Genomic DNA, 24,326 nt, shown 5'->3' on the forward strand with positions numbered 1-24,326 from the left:
ATCTATTGTTACAGAATAGCTTGAATCTGTCACACCAATAACTCATCTCCAGTGCCACATCAGAAGCATCCTTTTTGGTACCCAAGTTGAACAAACCTGCATCCTATTATGTTTGGCAGAAAACGAAGGCCACTCAAAAATAAAGTAGTAGTTTAGGGTTGCCATATTTTGAGGAGCAAAAAAACAGAGGTCACATTTGCCAACTTCTACTTTTAACTATGGATCGCTTTGACTGCTCTCATTTTAAATACCCCTACTATACGTAGGCTATAGAATCTGAGATATATTGCTAGTAGCAATGTTCTTAACTTTCAACATAATAATAATAATAATAATAATAATAATAATAATAATAATAATAATAATAATATATTGCTCCCTCGCTTGCCACATGAAAGTATTTGGGCTCATGTTCACATCTTTGTGAATGTAAGTGGGCACAGAACAATTTATTAAACTCTTTAACATGTACATATGGGCTCTCTCCTTAAGGGCAGGGGGGTGTTAACTCTTGCCCTCCCAGACTCTAAGCTAGGCCATTTGTAATCCATCTTTCACCCCATTTCATGCTACAATCCATAGCACATCGCTCCATTTTATTCAATGATCCGACTCACGCAAAATGCTTTTTTATTAACTGTTCCAACAGGTAGTTGAAGGTAAGGGACGATTTGATGTGTTCTTCAGAAGACAACAAATCCTTTCTCAGAATAAGTTTGAGGGGAAAGGGAGGGGGTGCGGAAATACAAGAATAAAGTTTTACTGTCCTAAAGCAGCTATGCTAATGGGTTTGGTGCTAGCAAGGGAATTCAGAATAATATCATGATACGCTGTTGTTAATGAGCGTAGAAGTTAATGACAAACTTTTTAGAAGGACGTTCATACATTAGGGAACATTTTCTCTGATATGCATGGCGACGACTTTGAAACGTGTTAATAGCAAAAGTTTGTAATGATTTTTTGGATTCGCAACTGGTTTTGCTCGTGAGCTTTGTTAATTCATTTGCTCTTGGTGCTTAGAAGCAGGGGAAAATTGCTATCTTTTTGGTTTCAGGCAGCTTGAAAATAACTGGTGCATTTGTTTTTTTAATGATACATAACTTTTAAGAATCTGGGGGCTGTTTTAAACTCTGGACTTTATATTAAATCCTCAAAGACGAAATGTCTAATGAGACTGAACAATCCCAGCCATTATCAGGGAGGCAAGGAAAGCCTCCTGATAATACGGCTTCTAAACATTAACAGTTTATCACTTGAAACGATACCTTTAATAGTTATTAATCTTGCATTTTGCTGTATTAGTAGCTAAGCACCCTCAATATTCAAACAAACATATTTTTCTTTCGCTAACGGACCCACGTCAGACAAAACTAAATCACTTCTGATTCAGAAACTAGGCAACTCCTTTATTTTATGTTTGCTGGGGAACATCTCCTCTAGAAGAGTCACAGGACTGGGCAATATATAGATATATCATTCAAAACTGGTTTGAAGTCCATATTGTGATATCTGTTTCATAATTTTTGACCTGGCAATAGATCACCAGTCATGTTATGTGTTAGGGCTAGGCGATATATCGTTCAAAACCAATTTGAAGTCCATAGTGTGATATTGCTTTCATAATTTTTGACCTAATCTGGACTAAACCACTTCAGCCAGAGCCAGCGCTTTTTCGGCTGTGGGTCCGATCTGGTGGAACGCTCTGTCACAAGAGACTAGGGCCCTGCGGGACTTGACATCTTTCCGCAGGGCCTGCAAGACAGGCCTTTGGCCAAGGCACAGCCTGACCCCCTCCTTTGGTAATTCCTCACAGAAATCTAGCCCAATGGTTGCCATTAATTTGATTTGAACTGATATTGTAATGAATTGATTTTAGAATGCTGTATTACTTTACTGTTGTTAGCCGCTCTGAGCCTGGCTTCAGCTGGGGAGGGCGGGATATAAATATATTAATTATTATTATTATTATTATTATTGAAACATGGGTGGGGAGCTTCTCAAGGACCTGGGAGCACCCAGTGTCATCATCAGCCTATTCCTGGCCTAAGAAATACCCATTGGGTAGATGGAGGTGGTGGGCACCTTGCAACTGGTCCCATCCTGACTGCTCATAAAGTCCTTAGGCCAATCGAACAGTCTCAGAGGGGTCAACATTTAGAAACTAGTTATCATGCTAATGCTTTATCTGTTTCCATTGGGCAAGTGTTTTGGAGGAAAGGCTTTTTACTCTTTGGACTGAGACATTAGCACTCCCTGGAGCACAACACCTAGAATATCCCTGCAGGACATTCCTATGGGCTTGGGATGGGACAACCTTAATCGTTTCGGTGATGCAGCCCACTTGCTATTTGATAGAATACTGCATGCAGCACACAGGGGGGTGAGGAAGAGATAAGTAAAATGCTCCAGTCCTTTAAAAAGAAATAAAACAATGGGGTCCCATGACATGGGTTAATTAATTTAGTAGGAAGACATTGCAAAACGTAGGAAGGATCAACATAGGACAGGGGCCTTGACCGTTCTGCTTCACAGCGGAGTGCATTGTTTCTTTGAAGGAAAGGAATACCAGCAGTAGAATCCCATGGCAAGGCAGAATTAATTTACTGGGAACATGCTACAAGGAGGAAGAACAATGCAAGGCAGCTGCTTTGATTGTTCTGCTTCATGGAAGAAATGTACTTAGATGTCTACTCACTAAACAGAGGGGTTGTTTGCTTAGTTGAAGTTGACTGTCCTCAAAAGACAAGCTTCCTGCTTGCTTGGGTGTTTATCTAGCACAGAGAATGTGTTTTCCCTCCTTGCCAAACTGCTGTGCTTGGAATAATAATAGAGGAACCCCACTCCACCTCTGGCAATATCCTTGGAAAAATGCAGAGCTATATCTAGATGGGTTCCCCACGATTCTTTCCATTGCATCAGGGAAGTAGACACTTCTTCTGACTCTGGAAGCAGCACCACATTTTACAGTGCAACATATGTGCGTCAAAACGTTTTCCTCTTGACAGAGTTGTGCTAATTCTTAGCAACTGTACTGGTGATCTTAAAGGTAAAGGTAAAGGGACCCCTGACCATTAGGTCCAGTCGTGACTGACTCTGGGGTTGCGGCACTCATCTCGCTTTATTGGCCGAGGGAGCCGGCGTACAGCTTCCGGGCCATGTGGCCAGCATGACTAAGCCGCTTCTGGCGAACCAGAGCAGTGCGCGGAAATGCCGTTTACCTTCCCACCGAAGCGGTACCGATTTATCTACTTGCACTTTGGGCGTGCTTTCGAACTGCTAGGTTGGCAGGAGCAGGGATCAAGCAACGGGAGCTCACCCCGTCGCGGGGATTCAAACCGCCGACCTTCTGATCGGCAAGTCCTAGGCTCTGTGGTTTAACCCACAGCGCCACCCGCGTCCCTACTGGTGATCTTACTGTGCTTATTATTACAACCTGATGTGTTGAAGCCATTCTACTACAATGATGAGGTTACCTGAAAGACCACCTTGTCGCTTATACACCAGCCAAATCACTGTGACCATCTGGAGAAGCTCTCCTGACTGTTCCAGATTTCCCATTGAAACAAGCCAGGCATCTACAATTTAGATATTCTGATATTTCTTCTCCTGCTGAAAACGTTTCTGTTTCACCAAGCACTTTTAGACAATTAATTTGATTCAATGTTTGTCATTTGTTCTGTGTTTTATGGTGTTTTAATGACTTGATTGTACAGTGCCATGATACTATCTTTTTTTCCTTTTTTTTTTAGTTGGAGGTTTGAAAATACTCTTGTAGATAAATAATAGGAGTGACAGCACCAAGTAAGTTATGCAAGGTGGTTGTTTAAAAGATGCAGCTGGGTTTGTTTTTAAAATCATTAGTAGGAGAAGGAACGCATTCTCTCTCGCGCCCCTTATGTAACGTCTTCACTAGGCAAAACACTCCTGTCAAAGATTCCCTTCAGAGTCAACTCCAACAACATCCACAGGAAATGGTCAACTTAGCTCAGCATCCCGCCTCCAGCTTGCTCAAAACTATGTTTCTACCACCACTCCTTTCTGCTTGGTAGCACTTTGTCGCAGCATCCTATTAAGCCAAGGAAGAAGGTGCCAAAGCCAAGTCTCCTACTGCAATCCAAAGAGTCTCAACACATGTGTGTTTGCATTATTATTATTTATGACATGCACTAAGGCAAGGGCAGCCAACATGACGGCCTCCAGACTCTGTTGGACTACAACTCCCATCATCTTTGACCACAGGCCATGCTGGGTAGGGCTGATGGGAGTTGTAGTTCAGGAGGGCATCAAAGGGCAGTAGCATTTCAAATCACAGCAACCTGCACTCCATCCGGCGCCACTGAGTTTTATGCAGATAAAGAGAAGGGAATTACCCAAAGTAAATAACCTGAACACTCTTTGTTGGAACTCACTGCTGGAATTTCTGTAACAAGTACATCTTCATATTCCAACTTAATAGACCATAAACCAGCATAACTTTCCAAAAATCTACTGGGGTGCTCAGAAGAGCAAAGCAAAACAAAAAACATAAAACATAAAACAGCAGCTAGAACAGTGAAATAAGAATCCAGCAGGATGTCCTCAAGTTGCTCCTTGGCTTCAGAGCTGAACACTTTGTCAGATACAATATAAAAACATGACTGATTTGATGTTGCCTTGTAATCTGAGAAGGGTTTCCCCCTCATTACAACCCTGGATAATGGAAACAGCTGTCTTAGCTGGCTGCTATAACCAGATCCCTTTTAAAAGAGCTTGGGGGTGGAGGAGAGAGAAGTCAACAGAGATGGAAACACTAGATTTTCTATTAAACCATCTTCCCTATGAAGAAGAAAGCAAAGCTCTCCCACCAGCCTCACAAACATGCCTGTGAAGAACCAATATGGACTGCCAATGTTTTAAGACCGTGTAGAATGATGTTTGCATGGCACCTGCCTCAGGCAGGTGGCTAAAAAACTATGTTATTTTCTCAGGTTTCAATCAACACAATATGGCTGGTTTTTTGTTGAGCTGCTTTGGAACTGCTGTTCTTACACTATGTATTGCTTTGCGCTGCATTCTCTGATTTATTGAATTTATATGTAGCCATTTTACTGCATTTTATTAAATTTAAAAGAAAGCGTCTTCCCTATGATGGGGAGAAAGTAGACAAAAAGAGCAGACAAAAAGAGCTCCCTGCTGTGATCAGGAAATTTCACATTCCATCTTATGCGGGGGGGCAACTGAGGTACTCATTAATACATAGCTGTCAATTTACAGATTTGAAAATAAGGGACCAGCAGCCTCGAAAATAAGGGATTAGCAGCCAAAATAAGGGATTTTCAGAGCACAGGTATGTTCAACTTCTGAGCCCCTCCGAGCCAAAGGCAGAAAGCCCAGCCAGCAGCCAAACGAAGCCTCAAGCGGTGGTTCCCACAGCACAACAACCCAGCAAAGGGGATGCAGCAAGAAAAACCACCGTCACCTCTCCGCTGGGAAGCGCTGAGCAAAGGCGAGTCCCCAGCCAACGCTGCCGATTTGATCGGCACAAGGCATGCAAGCTCCATCCCCCAGTCGTTCTTAGACTACTTATTGGGTGAGCAACGCAACCAATCAACACAGCTGGAGCGTCCCTCCTCCCTGGCCGGAAGGGAGGGAGGGAGAGGAGCTGCTTCCTTTGAAACCCGGGAAATTTAAGGGACATCATCAATAAGGGACAGCAGCAGGACACGGTGCTGGGATAAGGGAGTTTCCCACCAAATAAAGGACGGTTGGCAGCTATGCATTAATATCTTTAGAGTACAGCTATTTTGGCCCAGACACTTGGCCAAAAAACCCTAAGGAAATTTATTGATTTTTTGTTTGTTTGTTTGCTGCAAAGAAACAACAACCCCCTTTTATAGCACTGCTTTAAATGAGTAGTTGCTAAAATACTAAACCACCTCCATCAGAAATAATTGCCCCCAAGCACAGCTGCCTCATGAGGCAGTCCCTTCAGGGAGAGATCCAATGGTATTTTCCTCCTACAAGTAGCAGAGGCTATTACTGTGTCTAGGCTCTTAAGAAGAGACTGAAGCAAGACACGTTGTTCAAAAAAGCAATTCAGGGTCTTCAAATTGAAGGAGGGGAAGAATGCTACCTGAGCCAACTAAAATCTCCTCTTGGATTTAAACAAAAAAACAAAACAAAACAAAAGAGGTTGAGGGAGGGAAGAGAGAACAAGCCCTACCAAACAAGAAATGAAAAAGCAGGTCATAATTTCTCATTCACATAACCCCAAGAGAAAGAGCAATGCAAATATGCAGGCTGCCCTGTTAAATATATCCTCAGAAATATATATATCTTCACCAGATCACCAGTAGAAAATGATAAGGTATCTTGCTTCTGCTCAAGCAGAACCCGGTGGAAGAAACAGCTTCTCCGGCAGCTTCATTTCACCCACCAAAGCACACAGAATATTAGGATTTGGTGCAGGGATTTGCTATAGCAGCAATTCCCCAAATTCCATCAGACCCAGGTTACAAAGGTATTTGTTTCCGTCTATATCCCACAGAGCTCGGAAACTTTTAAACAAGGGATGGGGAATCAGTGTCCTTCCAGATGTGGCTGCAATACAACATTTCTGGCCACTGAACATGCTAGCCTGGAGCTGATGGGGGCTGGAGACAGACAATATCTGGAAGACCACATTCCCCCCCTCCAAATCTCTGTTTTAAACCAGTATGTGGTTGTGCCCCAGTCCTCATAAATTTAAGATAAATGGGGCACCGTCACAGGACTTTGCTGCTGCTGCTACTCTTAGTCTAGTAAAGATGCAAATGGTCTATGGATCCTTACTTAATAAACCCAATAATATAATAAAACAAGACCAGTTTCCAGTACATGTAAGATGAACCTAAGATTGACTTTCCTGGCTGCCACCAAATTATAGAGACCGTTGTAAGGGCTACTCACCAGCCAAGGGAGAATGAGGTCAGCAAAGTACACAAACGCAGCGCCCAGAGTGAAACCAACAGCTACGGGGAAGAAGGCAAAGGCCCCAAACTTTCCAGAGTCCTCCGCCAGTTCAATGGCAGGTGCAAGGAGAGACCAGTAAGAAGCAGCCAGCATAACCTAAAACGACAGAAGAGTTAATGCAAATTAAGGATGCAATAACGTAGCCCTCTTCGGTCATTCTGGTGTGCGAGAATTATGGCAGCGTTGGATACAACATGGCATTTTCAATAAAGGCTCCAGCACCACAAGTGGAGATGCAGATTTAAGGCCTCCGATCAATACTTATTTCACTGCTACAATAAGATTCACGGGTAGTATGTTGCATTTCTATAGCAATGAACCAAGATAATCGAATTTCTACCTGCCCTTTGTTCAATAATTTGAGACACCCGAATCCAGTAACTCCACAGGGTAAAATCTCCCTTATATTTATTTTATTTTCTTCCAAATCCAGGTGCCTGGACTGTAAACCATGAATTTAGGAGCTGAATTGATTTTTTTATTTTTAATATAACTCCCACTTTAAAAAAACACAAAAAACCAAGGTAAAATGTCCAACAATATTGAGAAGCAATTCCTATCCTATTATGTGGCTAGCATGCCTTGGAACAACAGAACTATCCAGGAGATTTGGGGAGCTTCATAAGAGGTTGTGAAATGTTTCACTACAGACAAACCATGAAGAAGAAGAAGAAGAAGAAGAGTTTGGATTTGATATCCCGCCTTTCACTCCCTTTAAGGAGTCTCAAAGCGGCTAACATTCTCCTTTCCCTTCCTCCCCCACAACAAACACTCTGTGAGGTGAGTGGGGCTGAGAGACTTCTTTTTTTTTATAAAAATTTTTATTGGTTTTACAAAGTTTTTTAAAACAAACAAACACATAAAAAGACATACAAACACGTATAGTTTCATAACATTTTTTCATAAACCTCTTTTCCGGGACTCCCCCGTACCCCCCCCCCTTTCTGCATCCCAATGTCCATAATTTTTTATCAACTTCTAAATATTTCTTTCCAACCTCTTTCGTCTTAATCTTTCCTTTAGTCTAATCTTATATCACTGTAACCCTTTCTTTCTGAAAACCTCGACATTCTAACATTCATCAAGTTTATAGTAGTCCTTAAGATAAATTTTAAATTTCTTCCATTCTTCTTCCGCCGTCTCTTTTCCCTGATCACGGATTCTGCCAGTCATCTCAGGGGGCTGAGAGACTTCAAAGAAGTGTGACTGGCCCAAGGTCACCCAGCAGCTGCATGTGGAGGAGCGGAGACGCGAACCCGGTTCCCCAGATTAGGAGACTACCGCTCTTAACCACTACACCACACTGGCTCTCATGAGCTGCAACCACCTTCCTTTCCTAGTTTACAGCTCATGGTTTGTCTGGGGGAGACAAACCACAAGATTAGGATCAGACAACACATTAAGTCAAACCATGACTTAGCTTACAGCAGCCAGAGGACTGAGAGAGGAGTGTAGCAGCTGTGATAATCTCTCTGGGAACACTTAGGCTTCTGTGTTTGCACTTAGTGTTATGCATGAACCAGCTCCATATGCTGAAATTTGGTGGGAAATGTAGGTGGGAAGAAGCTGAAGATGATACATTTCTGTCTACCCTTCAAAGTGCTGCAAGCCAGAAAATAGCTTATCTCCTGAGTTTATGCCAGAAACGTGAGGAGTTAGGAGTCCAGAGTTGTTTATTGCAAAGCAATAGGGTACAGTCGGATTGTGCCGCGAAACTGCAACCCCACCCGGTGGTCCAGCCAGTTGTATTTATAAAATTTCAAACAAAGCATTTCAGTTTTCAGCAATCATATGCATCATTACCTCACTTCATGTTTAATACACATGTGCAATAAACACTGGCAATTTCTGCTGATCAAGTTCTGATTCCCACTATGTTCTGTTACACTGTGTTAGTGTGCATGTTGGGAACGTGTGTTACATGTAGCCATTTGCACCATGTAGCAACTTATGTTCTAGCTTTGAGATTCACTTATTAGCTGTATTTCTGCCTCAATGCAGACGGCAACTTGCAAAATCATCAGTTTCATAAAGTAACAGGCTACCATAACTTCTCTATTAGAAGCACACCCAAGGATTTACACGGGTACACATTATCACATTTATTGTGGCCCTTTGGGCCACTGCCACAAAAGGAACTCCTTTAAGTGTATCGTTTTTGCATAATGCAAGTATAATACAAACCTGAACACATACAGAGGAGCAAAATAGCAGTATTCCTGTTCTCAGCAGCCACCATGCTAGACTTTCCTGAGGTCTAAGTGTACAAACTTTTTTCTCAAAGAATTTCCACATGAATTTGAAATATGATGCTGAATAACATTTTTCATCCTTTACATGTTTCATCCTTTACATGTTTCTGTCAAGAGCAATTTAAGAACAACGAAAAGACAAATCTTGACTCCGCCAGAGCATAGTCAAAGCAGCAACAAGCACATACAAAATACAGCGTGCTTATTCCACTGAGAAGTAATGATGTCAAAATAACCCTTCCAAATGGGTGGCTAGAGACTAAGCAAATAGGCAATTTTAAGACCGCTGCTTCTTAAAAATGGACTGCGCTGTCAAAGGGAAGTAGCCACTGTGCTCTCTTAAAGACTGTTTTGTTTTTTTGTGTTTTTTAAAAGAGTAAATAATCACTTGTTTATGGCCTTTCCTCCCCACATATGCTAGTTTCAAAGTGCTCCAATTTCTCCTTAAACAGCTGCAAAACACCTTCCCCACTTAAACTCCCACACTGTGAAGCCAGCAGCAAAACATGAACAGCACGTTTTCGCCATACTGATATATGTTCTTTACTTGGCCCTTTGTCCAGCCGACTGGTCTTGGAACTAGGGAGCTTTGGTGCACAACAGGGCTGCACCAGCAGCACCCAGCAACTCTTTCTCTTAGGTATTTGTTAAGTCTGCTAATGAAGAAGATGGAATATGAAAGGGGGGGAGAGAATGGGGGGGGGGGACCCAAAACACAGAAAGAAAAACTAAAGTAAATTGAGAGCCAGTGTGGTGTAGTGGTTAAGAGCAGTAGACTCGTAATCTGGAGAACTGAGTTCAATTCCCTGCTCCTCCACATGCAGCTGCTGGGTGACCTTGGGCCAGTCACACTTCTTTGAAGTCTCTCAGCCTCACTCACCTCACAGAGTGCTTGTTGTGGGGGAGGAAGGGAAAGGAGAATGTTAGCCGCTTTGAGACTCCTTCGGGTAGTGATAAAGCAGGATATCAAATCCAAACTCTTCTTCTTCTTCTTAAGTCTCATGTTGGAGGTTGAGGCTAAAGGACTGAACACGGCGAAGGACAATAGTTCAGTGGACTTTTTCCACCATGCAAGAAGGAGAGGAACGAAAAGCTGCTCCAGAATCTGAGTGGGTTTTTCTTCTTCTTCATTTTTGTTTCTGTTCATCAATGTGGCTTCGACAGCACCAAAAGCATCCGCATTGCAGGGGGTTGGACTACAAGACCCTAGTGGTACCTTTCAACTCTACAGTGGTACCTCGGGTTAAGTACTTAATTTGTTCCGGAGGTCCGTTCTTAACCTGAAACTGTTCTTAACCTGAAGCACCACTTTAGCTAATGGGGCCTCCCGCTGCTGGAGTACAATTTCTGTTCTCGTCCTGAAGCAAAGTTCTTAACCCAAGGTACTATTTCTGGGTTAGCGGAGTCTGTAACCTGAAGCGTATGTAACCTGAAGCGTATGTAACCCGAGGTACCACTGTACAATGCAAGTAGGGATAATGGGAAGGGGTGCTGCAGGCTTTAGAAAGCCATCAGCTTTCTGTCACGTATTTAACCGGTAGCAACCGAATTGCTACCTGAGGGAAAGATTTTCAGATCCTCCCACACAGAAGTCTAGTAATACTTCCACTTGGAAATTTAGAGACTTATAGTTCACGCCCTGTAAAACCACTGGATTACTACAATACAGTGGTACCTCTGGTTACAGACGCTTCAGGTTACAGACTCCGCTAACCCAGAAATAGTACCTCAGGTTAAGAACTTTACCTCAGGATGAGAACAGAAACTGCACGACAGCGGTGCAGCGGTAGCGAGAGGCCCCATTAGCTAAAGTGGTACCTCAGGTTAAGTTTCAGGTTAAGAATGGACCTCCAGAACGAATTAAGTTCTTAACCCGAGGTACCACTGTATTTGGTGCGGGATGGGGAGGGACCTCATCAAATAAGCCCCCCTAAGACACAGCCCAATAATAAATGCTGAGCTTTCCTCAGCATTTTCTCAGATTTCAGCATTTTGAAGTCTACACACACATCCTTTCCTTTACCTCATCAGCGAAAGCAATTACGCAACTGCCAAGGAGCAACACAGCTGCAGGAGAAAGACACTGTCACAGACTGCCTTCCACAAATTAGAACAACTGTAACGATTTTATCGTTTGCTCGCTCACAATGCAGAAGTGCGTACGCCGCTCCCCAGGAAGGCTATGCAACTGTAATTAATCACAGGTGAACCTTCTTTTGTCTTCATTATATAACAATTACGTTTGGTGACACTCCTGTGTCACGCATTTGAGGATTTCATTATTACTATGGCTTGCGTCGAAAGTTACGCCATGTCTCTCAATTCCGCTCGTGCAAGGATATATACCCTGGTGCAATTGAACTTCTCCCCCTCTCTTCTCCATCTACTCAGTCTGCTCAGGGGTTTCCCAACCCTATGAAATAGATCTGGAAAGGGCGGGGAGAGGAGTTTCATTGTGCAAGTGTAAATCCTTGTGCAAACGGAACAAGGGCACTGTATACAGCCCTTGGTTTTTAAGTGATTTTGTACAGTGCCTGGAGAACTCGCTGTTATGAGAATTATAAGGTCTAAGATATAAAATAAATGTACCAAGCAAACATATACATAAATATATAAACCACATGTCTGAAACAGTACAGGGAAAAGTCCTGAAACCATTTTGTCTCTCCCAAATTGACCAAAAATGTTTCTCTGCAAGGAGGGAGGAAATGGGGAAAACCTCCCCATTGTCTCTTTGCTCACGAATCCTGCCTTAAGGGCACATTTAAGATATGAATAGGGCGAGCCTGTGACCTGGACTCAGGACTCAAGAATTAAGTATTTATCATCACAAAAGAATAGCCAGGCTGTCCAGGTAAACCTATTAACAGCCAGGTAAACCCATCAACTGGTTTCCTGCCGGCCAGGATTCTGTTGTAGACCACCCCTTCTGTGATGTATGTATGATGTATGGGGGGGGGGGTCTTGTGCTCCAGGCAATTTCAAATGTCTATATAAGGGCTTGCGCACCATTGTTTGGGGCACCCTGTTACAACAGTTAATAAAGATCAGGCTTACTAGCTGCTTTGCTTCTCAATATTCTCTGGTTGGCCTCTGTTATTTTCTCCTTCCGGTAGAGAACCTACAAAAGGACTCTGTATGGGCTCTGTCAGGAGCCTGTCCTACTCTCGAGTAGGACCCTGGTAGAGACACATGCCCAACTGGCATGTTCTCTCCCTCCTGGTCGATCTTTGGGGACCTTCAAAAGCTTTCTTCTACCCAAACATCACAGTGACCGATGCCAACAGACATCGGCACACTTAGGGATCCGCAGAGCCTTCGCAGTTCGCGTGACAGAACTCAGTAGCTCAGCATTTTGGCTAATCTACTTTATTTACATATAAACACACATGGAGCATTCTGACTTAGCTCCTTCCTCTTTCTCATCAGACAGCAAAGAGAAAAAACAAAGGACAATAGTCCCACGTCACGGAACACAGTAACACAAACATCCTGTCTCCGTCACTTCCCACTCTGTGGAATGAAAACATACACCATCATGTGATAGACAACAATCCCATGACTGCAATCACGGAGCAGGAATCTTAACAGGCTCTTGAGTACCCCATAAGGGAAAAGAAGAAGTTTTTTCTTACAACATCCGACAAATACAAGCAGATAGGTGATAGATAAATGCAGTAAACAGTGGTTTCTGAAATTCAGTAAGGTCTCATCGCAGTCCTATTTCTCCGTATCAGTGTTTCCCAAACTTGGTTCTCCAGCTGTTTTTTGGGACTACAACTCCCATCATCCCTAGCTAGCAAAACCAGTGGTTTTGTGTGAATGGAATGCAGCCTACTATACCAAGGGATACCTCAGTCTGTAGAGCATGGGACTCTTAATCTCAAGGTTGTGGGTTCAAGCCCCACGTTGGGCAAAATAGTCCTGCATTGCAGGGGGCTGGACTACTTGACCATTGTGGTCCCTTCCAATCCTGCAATTCTACGATTCTAAGGTAAAGAGCCCCATCCATTGCTCCTCCCACTTTTAGATCATTGGTACGCAGCCACCAGAATGCCCCCCTTGATGAATGCAGCCCTCAGGCTGTGAAAAGGTTCCCTACTCCTGGCTCTGCAGGTTTTCAGTTCCATGCAGGACTGCTGGAACAAGCAAACACAGTGGCTGGCCTTAGGAGAAAACCTTCAGTATTCTGAACAGAGAGTCCTGTTCTGCTTTGACAACAATGCAGTCCAAGTACCAGCAGCCCAAATGAATGGCACACAGCTCTGATTCAGCTCTGTTTCGCTACTGCTTAGGAACTGGACTGATAGTAGTAGTTTGGATTTGATATCCCACTTTATCACTACCCTAAGGAGTCTCAAAGCAGCTAACAATCTCCTTTTCCCTTCCTCCCCCACAACAAACACTCTGTGAGGTGAGTGAGGCTGAGAGACTTCAGAGAAGTGTGACTAGCCCAAGGTCACCCAGCAGCTGCATGTGGAGGAGCGGAGACGCGAACCCGGTTCACCAGATTACAAGTCCACTGCTCTTAACCACTACACCACACTGGCTCCTAGGCCCCCGACCCCACAAAACCCACCATTTATTTACGGTGCTGCTGTTTGTTCAGAAGGAACTTTTCCTCTCTCTCTTTTTGGCAGAGGTGTAGCGACTCATCTTTCTCATCTGATTATTTCTCATAAAAAAGAAAAGGAACCTTTGAACAGCATATTGATACACAAGAAAGTGCCCTCCTCTCTCTCTCTAGGACACAGAGTTCTCTAACTAGAGCTAGGAAGGATGACATTTGGTAGTGCTCTCATCCAAAAGCAACAATGCCAGATTATTCTTCAAATTCCTTGTCTCTGAGCCAGTCAGTCAGCCCTGATGGAAAGAAACTGAGCACAACGTTCTTGGTTTAATTACAATTGTCTTTCCCACAGGAGTGCAAGGAAATGGCGTCTTCAAAACAGCCATCATAAGTGGATTGTAATCATAATTAGAAGGGAGTGACACCTCTGCACTGAGACAGACTCAGACCCTTATGAATCTCTTGAATAAAGTCTGAGTGCATCCGCCCACCCTCTCAAATTTTAGGAGTTAGCTACAGGGTTTCACTCTTTCAATTTCATATCTATATTTCTGAATTCACACAGCATCAGCTTCCATCAGAGCTGTTAAGAACATGCCAAACAAGTCATTTGCATCTAGCCCAAAATTGCAGGCAAGCAACACCGTTCACTGGAGGTAATCTCTGCTGGTGAAATGAACTGGTTAAAGAAAAAAGTTTTCGATTTCCAGAAAGAATGAGGAGGTGGGGTGAATTTAATTAATTTCAGTTCCTTCAGTTCACTGCATCTTCTCATTCTGCATTTCACTTCTTCTGCATGAAAGGGAATCCTGTAGTACTGGAAAATGCTGCAATCTATTTTACCTTGTTTATTAAAAAAAAAATGATCCAAGTTACCTAGGATGTGGAAGTCAAGGGTGCCTAACCTCCATTACCGTTAGTAACAAGAAAAGCCACTGATTTCAGCAAAAATTAGGCATGCCTGATTTGGTCTCCAAATTGCAATCAGTGGCAAGGACCCAGAAAAGTCCTTGTGCACACACACAAATTGCTTCCATATACATTGGTTGGGGGATTGGTTTTGCCTTCCAGCGCCTGCCATTTGTACCACCTGAGTCCTGCTCTGGAGGGCTGCCTTACTATTAGTGGGCTGTTCAGTTGGCTACTGATGAATGACAGAAGCTGGGGAGGGAGAACTGTTGTGTGAGCTGAAGGAACCCCATCATTTTCTGGATCCGAACCATTGTCTCCTCCCTTTGCCCCCCTGTTGTCTGTGCCTATCCTACCCAAATGCTTTCAGCTAGGCTTGTGCTGGCTAAACGAAAAACCTGGACGCTGCCGATTTCCATCAGATCTATTGCTTCTTCCCGTACTCTTCTCTCTGCTGGCTCATTTATGAAAACATTTCTTTCCCCAGAAAATCTCAAATCGCTTCCTTCTTTATCTCTCTCTCCCACACGCTAAAATAATTACGAAACCAAAATGAAATCAAATATAAGATGAAGCAGCCGTTTAAAATTTAAATCCTCGCTTAAAGCTCTGGCAAAGCAAGGACGTTTTTACAGCCTGTTCAGATTGACACTGATGCTTTCTTAGTCACTTCTGGGAGAAGGTTCTGAAGTTTAGAAAGTACTGTATTTTTCCGTGTATAAGACTAGGTTTTATCCCTAAAAAATAATGTCAAAAATTAGGGGGTGTCTTATACACGGATAGTGCCAAGGGTGGACTGGCGATTGGTTGTTGCCGCAAAAATAGGGGGCATCTTATACATGGGGGCATCTTATAGACGGAAAAATGCGGTATTTTTTGAGATACACACCCACACACCCACACCCACTGCCATCTCAATTTGGATTGGCTGGAGTCCTGCATCTTGCTTCTGACAGTGACCAACCAGATGATGATTACACACATACACACACAAAACAAATGCTTCCAGGAAGCCTATAAACTGGATAGGAAGCCACCACAACCTCCTACTGTTGCCGCTTAGTAACTTGGAGACTGGAATGCACCTAGCAATAGCCTCATGCTGCTTCTCCATAAACTAGGCCAGATCTAAGAGTGCCCCAGCAGTGGCATTCCCAGCGATGGGCCCACAAAGCACTGGCATGAGTTCTTTTTCCAAGTGCCCCAAGCGTTTCTGAATGGTAATGAATCTGGGGAGAAACTGAAAGCGGGTTCATGATCTGGGCTGCATGGTAAGATACTAACCGGAGGAAATAAGATTCATTTGGGGTGTCTGTCTAGAAAGGATTTGAGGGAGGAATGAATTGATTTGGAGCAGGATCTGTTGGAAAATTAACTGGGGATTAAATGTATTGAAGAGGAACTGAGGTAGGGTGCAAATTAATTTATGTGGGGCACATTGGATGGGAAATTAGATGGGTCGCATTCTGTGTGACATTTAAATTCTAAATTTGCATTGATGCATATAAATCAGCTTATGCAACATTTATGCAAAGTTGCATCTAAGAGCCCCAATGTTATAAATACATTAGCAATGTCTCTGGCTCCCAGGTTCTTATACCTGCTCCAGTTAAAACCCTACATACGCCACCAATGGCATGCATATCCTCTCCAGACCAAAAGCCATTTCCTGTGTCACCTTTCATTTCATCCACCAACTAAAATGAGATGAGTTTTTTATTTCAATACATGCAATAGCAAAACTCCTAGGGCACTGAGGAACACAGGGAAAGAGTGTTGGCAGCAAATTCTTCAAATTAAAAGAGTGCATTTTCAGAAGAAAAAGAGAAACCAAGGGGGGGGCGGACCTTCCTTGGGTTTTTGTTTTGTTTTTTAAAAGGAGTTGCCTCTCATTAAGGCATATCTCAAAGAACAGGCTTACTCTCAAGAAAGTTATCTCAGCTCTGCAAAGCACCAAAAGGACTCTCAAGTGTCCCTTTTGAATATCTAAGTCATGGGTAGGCAAACTAAGGCCCGGGGGGGGGGGGGCGGATCGGGCCCAATCGCCTTCTGAATCCAGCCTGCAGAAGGTCCGGGAATCAGCGTGTTTTTACATGAGTAGAATGTGTCCTTTTATTTAAAATGCATCTCTGGGTTATTTGTGGGGCCTGCCTGGTGTTTTTACATGAGTAGAATGTGTGCTTTTATTTAAAATGCATCTCTGGGTTATTTGTGGGGCATAGGAATTTGTTCATTATTATTTTTTCCAAAATGTAGTCTAGCCCGCTCCCCCAGGTCTGAGGGACAGTGGACCAGCCCCCTGCTGAAAAAGTTTGCTGACCCATGGTCAGAAGCAGGAAGAATGAGGCTGCATGTTCTTCATTCTGCGGCCTTACAGTGGAGTTCATGAGTTTGCCATTCAGCTGATGTGACAGCGTCGCACTCTGCATTTCCTAAACGCAACAGCCAACAATCCAAGGCGGGGGAACAGACAGAGTGAAAGGTGCCGCATTGTGTGTGGCACAAATCCAGATGCTACTGAGAAAAGATGGAAGCAGCAAAAGATCTACGTCTCTTCTGTAATCTCATTAGACTCTTGGTCACAATGCCTGTTGAACGCCCCAGCTCAAGGCACCACCTGCCATCTTGAACTCTGCCAAAAGACTCTCGCCAAAAACAAATAAATGAATCGTGAAGAACGCTCCATGCTGTACAATGGTAATAAGGATCACAAATACCTTTCACACCGTCTGGCACGTATCTTATTTTCCGGGCTAGCTAGCATAACTGTTTTAACCAGCAGAAGGTCAATGGCACTGAAGTCACAAAGACCAGCCCTCTTCAAGTGTTATTGTTCATGTTGAGGAAACACACAAAGGGGGCTGTGGGGACACGTCTGCTAGCTTCACCCGCACCCCATATTGCCATTCTGGCTGCGCTCCACAAGCTTCAAGGAGCCTCCTGTTGCAAGCCATGTGGGGAGCCCCCAGAAATGCAGGAGGGCTTTCCATGTCAGACATTCTCTCTCCAATCTGTGGGAATGATGGGGATGCAGTGCTAGAACACTCAACCCTGCAGTCAACCTCACATGTTGACATAGAACCAAAAAATAATCAGAAGAGGGTTAGAGGGTTGCTTCAAGTGAGGTCTGTTTACATTTCCCTTTTGGTTTGAGTATTATAGAGAACCAAACAGTTACAAAAGCTTCTTTCAGCTTATCAAGTAAAGGGTCTATAAAAGTAAAGGTAAAGGGGCCCCTGACCATTAGGTCCAGTCGTGACAGACTCTGGGGTTGCGGAGCTCATCTCGCTTTATTGGCCGAGGGTCATGTGGCCAGCATGACTAAGCCGCTTCTGGCGAACCAGAGCAGTGCACGGAAACGCCGTTTACCTTCCCGCCAGAGCGGTACCTATTTATCTACTTGCACTTTGACGTGCTTTTGAACTGCTAGGTTGGCAGGAGCAAGGACCGAGCAACGGGAACTCACCCCGCAGTGGGAATTCGAACCGCCAACCTTCTGATCGGCAAGCCCAAGAGGCTCAGTGGTTTAACCCACAGCGCCACCCGCGTCCCGTAAAAAAAAGGGTCTATACTCTGAGGCAAAATTCTTTTCTTCCAAGGCAATAAAGGGGCTAATTTATAGGCAAAAATTGCTGCGCTGACGTAAAGGGTTCAGCTTTTGAGCTATGATTTAGCAGACATTCCCCCCCCCCCCCCGGCTGGATAATCCAATACGGATTGGTCAGCATGACTGATCATTTCAGTGACTTGACATTTCAGCGCTGGAGTTGAAAACGGCCACAAGGAATTTGTGAAAATGATAAGAGAAGATGGTCTCCTATCGAAAGATTGTAAATGTTACCACGATAGCAAAGACTGAAAAGACAGGTTTGATGGAGAGTGCCTCTGTGCTAAGAAAACGTTACACAAGCTAGCTAGAAAATAAGGAGGCAAGGCTCTCTCTTTCCAACAGAAATGAAATCTCTTGCTGGGTAGCCAAAGAAAAAGAGAGAGCCTATCAGAAGACAATATGGCTAGATCTGGAGCCACAAGAATGACTATTGAGTTCTGGTTCTCCATTGCTTCTGGGACCTGAACTTTAATTTAGATCAGGCATAGGCAAACTCCGGCCCTCCAGATGTTTGGGACTACAATTCCCATCATCCCTAGCTAACAGGGCCAGTGGTCAGGGATGATGGGAATTATAGTCCCAAACATCTGGAGGGCCGGAGTTTGCCTATACCTGATTTAGATTATTTTGTGCAAAAGGAAGTTGTGAACAATGGTTCCTTGCCCTGTAATACGTTCTTCTGTTGCAAGCGGCATTGTATTTGTAATGTTGTTTGCAGAGCCCCCTGAATGGCCCTCCTGCTACTCCACATGGAACTGAGGGTCTTATAAAATCTTAAAATGAATGAAAAAAAGTTTTGGAGATTCAGCTGATACCAAATCAAAGTTTCATCTAGATTGGTTGGGTGCCAATTCTGGAAAGACTCTTTTCTTACATAAACCCTCTACACCAGATTTCAATGAGCAATTACAGCAGTCTAAAATGATCCGTTCTTGGAAGGGCAGGCCGATTTAACTGCGGGGAGAGGAAAGGGAGTGCAAGACACGTCACTGTTTTATGCTGTCCAACCCTGTGTGCAAACATGTACCCAGTTCCTGCATGTGGAATATACAAGAGGTTAGTTCCTATACGTAGCAACTGGGCACCTAGAACAAACTCTTTTTATCAAAACTGGATCAAGGTGGTCCTGTTGGGGAGCTCTCATGGGGGGGCTGTAACCACATGCAAAGCAGAGCAACAGGAGGCATGAAGCTGCTTTTCAGGGGATGCAATGCTCTGATGCAAAATATATCAAAGCATTCTGCAGTATTCTGAACTGCCGCTTTAAACACACGCACACATACACAAAATTATTTATTATTGGCTTAAAACACGCCTAGAGAGATTGGGGGCGGGGGAATTATAAACTGATTATCATTTTTCTGCAGTGATTTGGGCAGTGTGTTTTTTTCTATAAAAAATGTTTAGGGGTACTCTCATCAAGAAAAGCACCATTTTATAGTTCAAATCGGGGAAAATAAATACAGTACAAAGAGTCACAAAATGTTTAGGTATATGCGTACCCCGGGGGGGGGGGAGCACTGGAATTGGGAAACAAAAATGTATCACCTTTACAGATATAGAATAATACCCAAAACAGTTCACAGAGAATTGATGGACTGCTAACTGCATGCCAAAGATGCCTAAGCAAAGTTTCAACACAATCCCTCAATCTGGTGTGGATTCCCACTGCCTGCTCCAAGGAACTTCCAGAGCTATCTTTCAAGCAGAAGTCCCAGGCCGGGAGTGAGATGGGAAATAATTAAGAGAACATCTTGAGGAGGGGAAGGAAGGAGAAAGTAAAGCTAGCGCTAGCACATGTCAACTTTCTTTTTTTTCCTTTTCTTTTTTAAGGGCACACCAAGTATCCAGTCCGGTAAACTGTGGTTTGCTGTGATATGTGAACAAGGCCTGGATCTGCTCATTTGCAAAGGTGAGGACTTCACTACGAAAAGGAACATTTCCGAGGGCCTTCTGGCAGTTCCCTCACTGTGAGAAGCGAAGTTACAGGGAACCAGGCAGAGGGCCTTCTCAGCCGTGGCGCCCACCCTGTGGAACGCCCTCCCATCAGGTGTCAAGGAAATAAACAACTATCGGACTTTTAAAAAACATCTGAAGGCAGCCCTGTTTAGGGAAGCTTTTAATACTGGATGAATTATTGTATTTTAATATTCTGCTGGAAGTCGCCCAGAGTGGCTGAGGAAACCCAGCCAGATGGGCGGGGTATAAATAAATAATTATTAATTATTATTATTATTAGTGCATGCCATTGCATAGAAACATTGGTAGTAGACAGAGCTGGCAGGTGAGGGGACACCCTTTCATAATAATATAGCCATCTGTTAATTCCTTAATTTCTCCACGCACGTAGACTAGGAAGATGGGAATCTGACTTCCTAATCTCTCAGAGAAATCCTATATGCAGTGATGCTAGGACCAGAAACATGCCACCAAGAAGCCAGAGAACAAAGCACACAGGAGTGAATTCCTAATTTAGAATTAAATTCTCAGCGCCTTTTCTATTGGCTGACTGTCACACAACGGAATCAGTGTCGCCAGCTTCAGTGTTACCCACAAGTCGCCAAAACAAAATTAAAACATGAAAATTGTTCTTAAAATGAGCTGTCATGATGGCTGCTTGTCAAAAACCAGCAAACATCGCTGTTTTCGATTCTGGAATTGGAAAAGACGTATTTGTTTCATAGGCCTTTGCAAAACAAAGGAGGAAAATGTATCAAATACCTAAAGCTCTTAAACAGTGTCAGAACTCAACGGAATAAGCAACAGAACGGAATATAAAAAATCATTTCATGCATGATTGCTTAACTGCTGGAGTGTGCTGCATTTCTCCTGAAAGAATGACTAGCCATTAAAAAAAAATAGCACTTTTATTATGGTCCTAAATCACTGTAAGTTCTTCCCCCACCACCTCAAAGCTGGAGAAACAAAGGAGGAAAGGAACCCCCAGCAACCCACCACAAACCTGTGGCAAGGTATATACCATCTAAAAAGCATCCTGGACTTGACTTGAGACTAAGAGTGGGCCATACAACAAGAACTTATATAATTTGTTGTGGTGGTTGTTGTTGTTGATACCCCGCCTATCTGGCTGGGTTTCCCCAGCCACTCTGGGCGGTTCCAAACAGAATTAAAAGCACAATAGAACATCAAACATTAAAAACTTCCCTAAACAGGGCTGCCTTCAGATGGCTTCTAAAAGTCAGATAGGTGTAGTGGTTAAGAGTGATAGTCTCGTAATCTGGTAAACCAGGTTCGCATCTCTGCGCCTCCACATGCAGCTGCTGGGTGACCTTGGGCCAGTCACACTTCTCTGAAGTCTCTCAGCCCCACTCACCTCACAGAGTGTTTGTTGTGGGGGAGGAAGGGAAAGGAGAATGTTAGCCGCTTTGAGACTCCTTCGGGTAGGGATAAAGCAGGATATAAAATCCAAACTCTTCTTCTTCTATTTCCTTGACATATATGCTCGATCAATTCACCAGGCAAATATTGTTAGATAATTTTTTTTAATGAGAATTTAAAGGGGGGGGAGCTATGGATGCTAAAAGCTGTCTATTACATTTTTACCCTACACTTCCCTAAGCTTAAGACTGCATACATTTGTCACTCTGTGGTATGCTCACAACAGCCTGTAAGTTGGGAGTATCTCAGTTCAAAGTTGTTTCCTCAGTGGAAACAGAACAATAGTGGCTTCCATTAAACAACATGTTCCAATAAAGCAATGACTGAGTGCATCGTCATCCAGATTTGAAAGAAATACTACCTTGCAAAATCTTCTCCCTTATCCATTCGACAAATCTTCCTACCATTACTTAATTGTCCCTTAATGGAAATCAATCCTGCCTTTTTTAAAAAAAAAAAAAAGGTTCATTTTTTCAGTGCAACAGATGCAAGCTTGGATTCCTTCACAGGCCCACACAGAAAAACAAGAGACACTGCGCTCAGGATTAAATGGGTGTAGAGTGAGCAATTTACACACACAGCTGGCCAAGCAGCAACTTGCTCCATAGTTGATATTCATATGGACTCTCTGCTACCTGACAAAGACTTGCTTGTCCATTAACAGCCTGCCAGGACTTGAATGGGAGCTTGAGAAGATGCCCTGAGGCAGCATCTGTTACAAGGAAAATGATAAAGAGGCCAACAACAAACCACAATTCTGCCAGGAAATCGGGCTCAGCAGAGACCTCCTGAACAAATTTCTTGCTGCTGCTCCTTTCTGGGAGGCATCCTGAGATGTCATCTCAGATTCAGGGTGGAAGAATGATGGGACTGAAGAGCATCTGCTATCTCATCAAGGAACACAAAGGCAGAAACAAGGCCAGCAATAGCAATGGAACTGCATACAATGAGGATGGCCAATCCTGGAAACCATATGGACCACATTGGAGGAGGAGATCCTTCAAGTAGGTCCTCCTAGCCCAGCTTTGCCCAACCTGGTGACTTTCACATGTTTTTGACTACCATCCCCATCAGCTTCAGCCGGTAAGGCTGTGGAAGGTTGTCCTACACACACACACACACACACACACACGCTTACTCTGAATTAACATTTGCAGGAAGTGCTGTACTTTGGATGCCCCAGCTATCTGAGATATGTGTGAATGTTGACTAGATACAAAGGCTTCTTGGCAGAGGTACCCAGAAGATCTGAGCCTGAAAAGCATATACAGGTATGAAAAAGGAAGCGATTCAGCTCTGTGGGCTTCTCAAGGGTCGGAGAGACCTATGAACAGAAACCAAAACAACCAACCAAGAGGGTAGGAAGGAAAGGAGAACCCTCTGGGACCCTGGGGTGGTGGCGGTGACAGCGAAAAATGGAGTAACTGGGTTAGGTGGGTGGAGATGCAATGACAGCAATGGTGGGGTGCATGCAAGAGAGATAATAAAAAGGGAGAGCTCAAGAAAGAAGATGAGTATACATCCAGTAAAACTTGAAATTGCTATTGTACGGGTTGTCCCCATCATCAGAACACATCCATCTCCATTGACTGAACCATAACCATCACGGTTCTAGTGCTTTTCCATGGTACAAAAACAAGACTCCAAGATATGGCCCCTTTTGGATCTTCTAGATTTTGACAAGGGGTCCCCTCAAAATCACCAGCAAATCATAGGTCAGCTGTGTCTACAGATGTATTATAATAATTTGCTGGTGGTTTTGTTGTCATCTTATGAAGTTCCATGAGGATCTGTGAGTTGGATAAAACTTTCTGCATTGCTGGCAAGCACTGGATCTGTGATTTTATTTTATTTTTTACTGTGCTGTCTTTTCAAAGTAATTATTTTGTTCCTAGATTTTCCACTTAACAAAATTTTAGATGCAGCAGCTTGCAGCTCCATCTCCAGAGCTGTCTATATTTGCAATTATCATCTGGAAAAAATTAAGGCATAACGAACAATTTTACATTCCAACTAAGTTATATGTAAGAGATTTCATGTTCTCAGAGTAATAGAAAATGTTTATGTTTGCCTCCTTGTTATATCTCCAAAACTCTTTATTTGTTTATTTTTCAGGGTGAAAATGGAACAATGTATTTGGTTTTTGTCATTTTTTTAATCAGGTTTCAACATTTCCATAAATTTTACACTCATAGCCATGGAATGTTAAGTGGTGGCTCTGACACCACATCCACCTTGTTTTTTTACAAACTGAAAACTCAATTTCCCCTCATGAATGTTTCTACAAGGAGAGGGGGGACCCAAGAGACCCAAATAAAAACCACAATTGCAGCTAAAGCAGTCTCCCTTGAGTTGTACCCAATGAAGTCATTGATATGATATGATATATGATATGATACGATAAGATAATCTTTATTGTCATTGTCCCATACAGAACAACAAAAATCTACATCAGAAATTCAGAAACCAACAAGCCTGCTATCCCAGCTATCCCAGCCTGGTTAGCCCCCTAAAAACTCTGATACCCCATAATTACATACAATATACTCCCATAGAGACTACCTTACGCTGCGTTTAAAACCAAAATCGCATTTGA

General features: G+C 43.3%; 1 protein-coding gene across 5 annotated transcripts in view; it reads right to left on the minus strand.

The window, feature by feature from the left end:
* The window catches only part of SLC39A11 (solute carrier family 39 member 11), a 282,784-nt gene that overhangs the window by 253,524 nt on the left and 4,934 nt on the right, over positions 1–24,326 (minus strand). For 3 of the 5 annotated variants that reach the window (XM_083490401.1, XM_083490400.1, XM_083490402.1), the window contains one exon: positions 6,928–7,086. The exons of the other annotated variants lie outside the window; for them this stretch is intronic. In XM_083490401.1, coding sequence (XP_083346527.1) covers positions 6,928–7,086 — 159 coding nt within the window. The remainder of the gene's footprint in view (positions 1–6,927; positions 7,087–24,326) is intronic. 5 annotated transcript variants of the gene reach the window in all.

Source organism: Podarcis liolepis, assembly GCF_965112155.1.
Source record: "Podarcis liolepis genome assembly, chromosome: 2".
Taxonomy (NCBI): domain Eukaryota; kingdom Metazoa; phylum Chordata; class Lepidosauria; order Squamata; family Lacertidae; genus Podarcis; species Podarcis liolepis.